At 34.9% G+C, this 9,472-nt stretch overlaps 1 protein-coding gene across 1 annotated transcript in view; it reads left to right on the forward strand.

Annotated features, from left to right (window-relative positions):
* LRP1B (LDL receptor related protein 1B) overlaps positions 1-9,472 on the forward strand; it is a 1,967,638-nt gene that overhangs the window by 1,197,748 nt on the left and 760,418 nt on the right. Inside the window, exons 37-38 of the mRNA XM_007946050.1 lie at positions 4,328-4,462; positions 5,038-5,167. Of these exons, the coding sequence (XP_007944241.1) occupies positions 4,328-4,462; positions 5,038-5,167 (265 nt within the window). The remainder of the gene's footprint in view (positions 1-4,327; positions 4,463-5,037; positions 5,168-9,472) is intronic.

The following is a 9,472-nucleotide window of genomic DNA, read 5'->3' on the forward strand; positions in this document are numbered from 1 at the left end:
GTTGCATTGTGGTAAACTGTGGTCAATGACATGAGACAAAGTATATGTGAACTGCTGTATGGAAAGTGAATTTGCTCTGTAAATCTTCATCCAAACAAAAATAAATTAATTAATTTTAAAAAAAAATGGGATAGTCTTAAGTCAAAAAAAAAAAGTTGGAACTAGAAATACAATTTAAAAAAAAAAAGAATTATGGAGAAAAACAAGATAAGATAAGGATCATGAAACATACTGGGTTTTTATCGATCAGTAAAGCAGGAAAACTTTACTGACAAATGAATAGTTAAAATAAATCTATGCAGATATCTGGGAGAAGAATATTCCAGAACAAAAGAAATATGAAAAAAATTTACACTGAAGAGTATTTGGTGTGTTCTAGAAACAGGAAAGTTAAAGTGAAGATTACTTGAAGTACTAACTGATGAAGATCAAAGACTACAGTCTTCAATATGGATTACACCTCAACAAAAAGAAAATAAAAGTCCTTGCCAATAGACCAATAAGTAATGTCATGACAAATTAAGAAAAGATTGAAGTTGTCAGGGATTTTATTTTACTTGGATGCACAATCAACACCCATGTAAACAACAGTCAAGAGATCAATCACAGGCTGTATTTCACTGAGCAATGTATTGCAAAAGACCTCTTTAAAATGCTGAGGAACAAAAATGTCACTTTGAAGACTAAAGTGCACCTGACCCAAGCCATGATATTTTCCATTGCCTTATATGCATGTGAAAGCTAGATGATGAATAAGGAAGACCAAAGAAGAGTTGATGCCTATGAGTTGTGGTCTTGGTGAGAAATATTGAAAATACCATGGACTGCCAGAAGAACAAACAAATCTGACCTGGAAAAAGTGAAGCAAGAATGCTCCTTAGAAGAGAAAATGGCCAGAATTCACTTCACTTACTTAGGTTATTTTGTCAGAGGGACAAGTCTTTGGAGAAGGATATCATACTTGATAAAGCAGCAAGTTAGTGAAAAAGGGGAAGACCCTCAATGAAATGGATTAACAGTGGCTACAACAATGGCCTCAAACATAGCAAGGATTGTGAGGATGGTGCAGGACTGGGTAGTGTTTCATTCTGTTGTACATATTGTTGCTAAGAGTAGGAGCCAACTTGACCACACCTAACAACAACAACAACAACAACAACAAAAAGGAAGAACAGTGTGAATAGAGATGTGAGTGAGGGGAAATCTCTCAGGGAAGAGGGGATTCAGGAGTGGATAACAGATCATGAAGGTCATGAGAAAGAACAGATTTTATCTTGCATAAGATGGGAAGTCATTGAGGGGGCTGGAGATAGAAATGAACTTATGAACAGCAGTGAAAGATTGATATATTTGTTGAAACTTTATGAATAGCAGTAAAACATTGTCTGATATAGTTCCAGAAGATGAGCCCCTCAGGTTGGAAGGCACACAAAATATGACTGTGAAAAAGCTGCCTTCTCAAAGTAAAGTTATGTTATGTGCCGTCGAGTCAAACCTGACTCATAGTGACCCCTTCTTGGGTTTCCGAGGCAGTATCACTACGGAAGTAGGATTGCCCAACCTTCCTTCCGAGGAGTGGCTGGTGGGTTTGAACCGCCAGCCGTCTGGTTAGCAGGCAAGTGTCTTAGCCACTATGCTACGTATAGTAAATTTTGTCTCACCTACTTTGGTCATTTTGTCAGAAGGGACAGGTCCCTGGAGAAGGATATCATGTTTGGTGAAGCAGAGGGTCAGCAAAAAAGGGGAAGATTCTCAATGATATGGATTGACATAGTGGCTGCAACAATAGGTTCAAACAACAGGGATTGTGAGGAAGGTGTCGGACCAAGCAGTGTTTCATTTTGTTGTGCATAATGTAGCTATGAGTCAGAGCTGATTTGACTGTACCTAGCAACAACTAGCACCTATATGGAGAACTGATTCAACAAAAACATTAAAAGTTCCCTTATGCCTGAAGTCAGTAGAAAGTTAAAATAGATCCCTTCTTCATGTAGGAGAAGTTTCACCTTATTTTAATATATACAAGGGCAAAAGACCAAATTGAGAAACCAGTTAGGAAGCTATTGCAATACTTCAAGCAAGAATTAATAATAGTATCTTTAATTAGAATATTAATAGTAAAGAATTTGAGAACCAAGCATACTGGTGATAGATTAGATGTGAGATAACTTTATGTAGGATTGACTATGGAGTGTGAAAAAATGTGATTAAGGACAATACTGAGGTTTTCAGTCCAGGCCACAAAGATGACATTTACCATACCACCATGACATGGAGAGCTGCCATGAACAAAATGTCATTTTATTTAAGACAGCAAAAGAAGCATGTTTCATACCACACTAAAACATTGTTCCACATTCTACTTTGGCGAGTAGCGACTGGGATCTTAAAAGCTGGCAAGCAGCCATTTAGATGCAATGATGGGTCTTTCCTCGTCCAGAACAAAGAAGAATGAAGAAAACTGTTAAAACAAGTAGTCCAAGCAACTGGTACACCATGTGACCCTCAGTCTATATGACTATGAGACCAGAAGAACTGATGCCCGGCTACCACTGTCAATCACTCAGAGGTGGATCTATGTAGGAGATCCTGGATAGAGTGGGAGAACAATGTGGAACAAAACTCAAAATCATAAAAAAAAAAAAAAAAGGGACCAGGTTTGCTGATCTGATAGAGCCTGGTGGAATCCCTGAGACTATGGCCCCTAGCTGCCCTTCAAGTCTGGGGTTGAACTCACTCCTGTGGCTTCCAGCCAAACAAAAGACAGGCGTATGAACTGAATATTTATATTAGCTAGGTGTATGCATAGGGAGACAGCTCAGGGGGCAAGAGTGCATGGGAGGGAAGGACACAGTGAAGAGGTACCTATGGGGAGGAGGTGGGAAGAGAGCTGTTGTATGGTGGGAAATTGGAGTCAATGTCATGAAACAAAGGGTATGTGAATTGCTGTATGGAAAGTGAATTTGCTCTGTAAACTTTCACCCAAATCACAATTAAAAAAAAAGAAGAAGAACGTGTTTCAGGTAGAAAATCCAGATTTGAATTTTGTATATGAAGACTGTTTTTTTCCATCCAAGTGGAGTTGCAAAGTAAGTATTAAATTTATGGGTCTGACAGAGAAGAGAATTGGACAGGACATACTATGCTTAATATATTTTTGTTGATTGATTCCCTCTTGCAATATGAAAAAGTATTAATTGATGGTTGTACACAATTAGAAAATCAAAGTATAAGCTTGTTGCATATATATTTAGAAATGATATCTCTGCTATGCTTCAAATATTTGTGTATCTGACTAAAGAGTGGTTGAGAACAGGGGTTGTTTGGTATCTTTTCCAGATAGGTGAAAGAATTCAAACACTATTTCATTTCAAACAATCCCAAAACTTACCAATAAATGGCTTTATTATACAAATTACTTTTTCTTTATTTCCATAGTCTGTCACTGAGCCAGAGAGAAATTGTAAATGGCTATGTAGGTCACAACACAAAAATTTACTCCATTAGTAGCGAATTTATTATTTCATGATTTGTCCCCAGTGTCTTTCTGGTGGCTGTATTTAAAATCACTAGTCTATAATTGCTAGTCTTTATGCATATGCATGCTTATCTCATTTATAATCTTTAGACACATTTTTCATTCAAATATTCAGAAAGCACTGTTACTTAAGGACTCTGTGACAGTATAAAGCAGTATTCTTAAGTCCATTCATATAATGAGAGTAAAAAATAATGTAAGGGGTTTGTATCTGACATTTGGGAAACTATTTAGTAGCTCAGAAGGAATAATTGGATGATAAGGCATTTTTAAGGCTTTATACAGTTTGAATGACCTTATACTTAAAACACCCTTGACATAGTTGGAATACACTTAAGTTTCTTTGCCTCCTCTCTCTACTTTGAAACTTGTTGACTAGATTATCCCTAGTAGTATTATTTTGTATTTAGAGAGCTCAGACACAGAAATAGAGTGAAATGAAACTTTCCTGTCCTAAAACACTTGGTTTGATAACAAGTTTGCCAATTCATGGGAAATTAGGAATTATTGAGTTAAAATGACTAGGAAAATGATGAATAAAAGGTGTAGTAGATTACTTCCATGAATTATTTAGATAAATACTTTTGAAGTCTTTTGACAAAAACGCAGATTCTTAAATGTACTTTTAGTATCGTTCTACTTATGTTAGTAAATTATCCAGAATAATATTTCTACTACAGCATATCAACAGTGATAACCAAAAAAAGAAATACTTACGCAATATGATCCTAATACATATATTGATGTCTTTTTTAGAATGTGTCTATTTTATTTTTGTCTTACCCTTAGAAAATGATACCATCTACTGGACAGACATGGGCTTCAATAAAATTAGCCGAGCTAAAAGAGATCAGACTTGGAAAGAAGATATCATTACCAATGGCTTGGGAAGAGTGGAAGGGATAGCTATTGACTGGATTTCTGGTATAACCCATGGACTTTTTTGTTTTGTTTTACACCTGTTTAGTTAGGGGCTCAATCTAGTTTATAAAAATTCTATTTGCCAGCCAAAACAATTTTTTTTCCCTACATCCAGCCACAGGGGTAAATAGTCTCTTTTGCTTTGGGCTCCACTCTTTCTAAATGGTTTTGAGCCTTTGGATAAGTGTTTTTATGTAGAAGTAGACTATGTAGTGTTAGCTTTGTCCAAATCCCCTGAGAGCTCCACAAGGCAGGTAAACAAAAATGTTAAAAGTTCTCTTATGGCTGAAGTCAGTACAAAGTTAAAATAGATCACTTCTTCATGTAGGAGAAGTTTCAGCTTATTTTAATGTATCAATGTATCATTATATGTTTAAACCAGAGGTGTGTGGCATTAGGATTAAAAGTACTTGTGTATTAACTTATTTCCAACCTTCTGCTTTGAAAATAAACATATTAAAAAAGTCTTTACGAAATAAACGGTTGCTTTCTTGATAGTGATGTGAATGTTCAGAAATTTAATGTTATCCTTAACTAATAAGTATTTTCCATTTTCACAACTTTTGTATTTCTCCTAGGTAACATATATTGGACAGATCATGGTTTCAACTTAATTGAAGTTGCAAGACTTAATGGTTCTTACCGTTATGTAATTATTTCTCAAGGCCTGGATCAACCAAGATCTATAGCTGTGCACCCAGAGAAAGGGTAATTTTAAGATTAACATATATCTTTTATGCTTTAAGTAAGGTTTCTTAAGTTCTGAAAAAAAAAATCTTGATGTCTATAATAATGGTTACCTTTAGCTATAATACCTGAAATAAAAATATCTTACCTAAGCAGAAGAAAAAGTTTATTTTCACTCTGCTTATGTATAGCTTAGTATATACTTAAGGGAGTAACATATATTATGCAGTTCTTTAACTGGGTGTGCAAATGCAAATGTGGTCAAAAACATCTTTATACGTTCTTAATTTATCTTTAAACTATTTTTATAATAGATGCTCAGTCATTTACTAAATGAATGAAGCAATCACTTGATAGGAAAACCCATTCTCCATTATTTGTAAAGTTTGAATTTCCATGTTATGTGTCCATGACTGTCAAATCTACATGTCTATCTCAAGTTTTTGTTTTGTGTACCAGATAAATATGTCTACCTAACTTCCTGATTCATTTGGATATTTCATGGAAATCTAAACTGTTGCATGTCTAAAATTGAAATGAATTCCATCTACCATCAAGTTCGGCTGTTTTTTTCTTCTAAATAAATCTATCAGTCTACCACTCGTTATCTTTACCACTTGCACTCTTTTCTGCTACTGTCTTACTGTGGATACCACTGCAATAATTCTCAACATCTTTTGTAAACTCACTAAAGACTAGAGTGTTGTTATTTTTATTTATTTATCTATTTATTTATTTCTGAAGTAAATCTGCTTCTTTCAGATCTTTCCAGGGATTTCTTTTGTACAAAGTCTAAAATCTCTATATGTAACTCTTCAGTCTCAAATCCTAGTTCTATCTCTTTGCTCTCATGATCAATCTATGTTGTGTTTTTCTTAGTTTATCAAATATTATCTATCCTCTTCCATTTCTGGCCTTGCTTGACATAACCTCTTCCCTGTATCTGAAATCTTCTATTTCTGCTCTAACTTTGCTAAATCTTATTTTCCTGTCCTTGACTTTACAATTAGGTTAGATCTTTCTGTTTTATAACCTCATTGCACTCAGTAGCTATAATTTATTTTTATTAATTTATGTGAAATTATATTTGTATTTATTTGCTAACTAACTATGTTTTTCATTAGTCTATATAATGTTTCTATTCTTTACTACACTTTTACTCTGTGATGAGAGGGGCAGGTGTGTTTTGTATATTTTTCTGTCCCCAGGATATATCTCTATCCTATATTGGCTGGTATAGAAAAAGTACCTAACTCATCTCTTTTGTCCTCTTAAACAATAATATATACATATTCTATATTTTAAGACTTTATATTACTTCCCAGTATACCCACTGCTCATTTATTGATGTGGTTAGGACCCAAAGACCAGGTCATTATGTAATAATTGGTGTTATGCAAAAATGGGGATGACCACATCATATCACAAAATGAATGATGACAATATCATTTCATAACTGCCAAGTTACAACATTACATAGCTGCCAATTCACTGAGAATCCTGGCCCAGCCAAGTTGACACATAATCTTTACCATAATAGTCAGAGTTACTCTTGCCCATAACTTTGTTGTTGTTATGTGCCATCTAGTCAGACCCGATTCATATCAACCCCTTCTTGGGTTTCCGAGGCAGTATCACTACGGAAGTAGATTGCCCCATCTTCCTTTCGAGAAGTGGCTGGTGGGTTTGAACCACCAGCGTTCTGATTAGCAGTCAAGTGCCTTAGGTATTAAACTTAGCATTTTTATTGCCAGACATGCACCACTGGTGTGTAAAATAGTTTGATAGTAAATTTTTTACTATTGCTATAAATGCAAAATGTTGTATAACAAAATAGTTGATAAGTAAGGAAAAGGTATACCATGTTTTTTAAATTGCTAGATTGACTCAAGTTGAAAGCTTTTTAAAAAAAAAAATATTATCAGTTAATATATGCCTGTGCCATTTGGAATAGAAGAAAAGTGAACACGTGCTGAGCACCCAAAAAATGTATTAGATAAACAAGTTTATGAAGCAGTGCTCTAATATATGAAATACCAAATAAACTCTCATGGAAGTCTCCAACTTTCTCTCTTATAAAATACTCTATGTTGTTTGTACTCTTTCCAATATTATCACATGCTTCATTTTCTTGCCAAATGTTATACACATAAGTCAAAATATTAATATACTGAAAAAGAGAACAAGTAAAGTTAATATAATAGACATAATGCAAAAAAAAAAAATTTTTACCCTTAAAAGCAAAACTAAGGTTAGAATATAAAAATTGAAAAGGGTGTATTTGTTACAAATACTCTTGGACATAAAAAAAACAGTTTAGCTACCATGTATTAATAGAAAGGAGCTTTCTAGTTTTCATGCAAAAAGAAGTCTGGAAATACCAGTAAAGATTCAATTGTTCCACCATACTTTCAGCTCTCTGAATCACCATCTTAGCCAGGTTACATACTGTCCTTACATTTGGTCCAATTGCCCCATTGCTGCAACATGCTTGACATATCATTAGGCAGCACATCTGCATTTAAAGAAGGAAAAATAAGGATAGCACAAAACACTTTTTCCTTACTAGGCTGAATTGTTTTAATTTTTCATGGAATATTTATCCACTATCATATCTCAAAATTTTTAAGTGTCACAATGGGACCTAGAATTGACCAGGACCCAAATCATGTTCTGTTGGATTTAATTTTTTTAATTATGAAGAGAAAGGCCAGTAGGCTTGATTGTTTCATTTGAGAAGAGAAAACACATAGCAGTAGTCCTTTTGCTTTTTTGTAGCTTGTTAGCCTGTAGTGGTTACATAGCCATCCGTAGGTCAGTAAATAGTCAAGCAGAGGAAATTATATTGACTTAGTTATACAAGTTATGATTCACCTAAGGAAAATACCAGGTGCCAGATCAAGCAATATACACTGGGTAACTGAACAAAATGTTTACACTATAAGGGAAAGTCTTGGGGCATGGATTTCAAAGAGACAATATGAGTCAGAAGAAAAATAACTCTTTTAATCATTATTTTTCACTGACCAGTTATGTGGTGGTCTTAATATACTTAATTGTTAAAATATACTTAATTAAGTATACTTAATATACTTAATTGTTAAAATACTCCAAAATATTTATCCCCAGAAATCAACATTTTCATTGGCAGGCCTGTGGTAGATTATATTTTCTAAGTTGACTATAAAAATATCTACCATTCTACATGCTCTTCTTATAGTGTGACATTAACACTTCTCCGTGGAGTCCTTCCCTACACTTGAATCTGAGTAAGCCAGTAACTGTGCTTTAAGGCAGCTAGACAGCTACATGGACACTGCACATGTAGGTTTACTAGATGACCACCATAGTAAGGCCACTTGATGGCCAGCACCAATTGCCAGACATGTTGAGTGACTGAGCCTTCAAATTATTTGTGTCCCCCAGCCATAATGTTATCACAGATCCAATGGCACCTCAATGTATATGGAGACTAGAAGAGGTATTCCTGTAGAGGATTGCCCAAATTTCAAATTCATAAACAAAATAAACGTTGTTTTGAGCCTCTGAGTTAGGTGTGGTTAGTTGCCCAGAAATAGGTAGTTGAAACAAGATCCAATAGAAGGTTAACCTTAACATGTCAAAAACTGAACTGAATCTTTCTATACAATAATGAATTATCCATCAATTGAAAACAATTCTGTTCTTTCAGTTGCTTAAGCCAAAAGACTTGAAATCATCCTTGGTATGTCTCTCGCATACTTCTGATTCTATATACTAGGGCATTTTATTAACTTAGCATGCAAAATACATTCACACTCTGCCTGAGCTACCATTATCTCTTGACAGGATTTCTGAACTGTGGGGTACACTTAGACATCCATAGTCTATTCTTCAAATAGGGCCCAACAGAGCCTTCTGGAATGTCAGTCAAATTATTTTACTTTGCCAAAAATTAGTCAATGGGTGACCACTTCATTTTGTGTAAAAACCAACAGTGGCCTAAAGTCTCAGAAGGACTGGCCCTCTTCTGTGTTCAATTCCCCTTCTTTTATCCTTCCACACTGCTTCTCTAGACTTGCTGTTTTTCAAACATTCCAATCATGCACCTGTCTTTTTTTTTTTTTAAGAGCTTATTTTATATTCAACGTAATGCATACATTTAGTTTCGTTCCCCATTCACCATGTCCAACCCTAACCCAGTCTCCTCCCCTCCCTATCCTGCAACACTCCCCCTATGCCCCTCATAATTTTGCACTCCTGTTTGTCCTGCATTTCCTCAGTTTGAATGTTGGTCCTTGGTGTCCCATGACCTATTGCTCTAAAACGGATGTCTTACCATAGAGT

This window comes from Orycteropus afer, unplaced genomic scaffold (assembly GCF_000298275.1).
Source record: "Orycteropus afer afer isolate SDZICR_OR568_19922 unplaced genomic scaffold, OryAfe1.0 scaffold00148, whole genome shotgun sequence".
NCBI lineage: Eukaryota > Metazoa > Chordata > Mammalia > Tubulidentata > Orycteropodidae > Orycteropus > Orycteropus afer.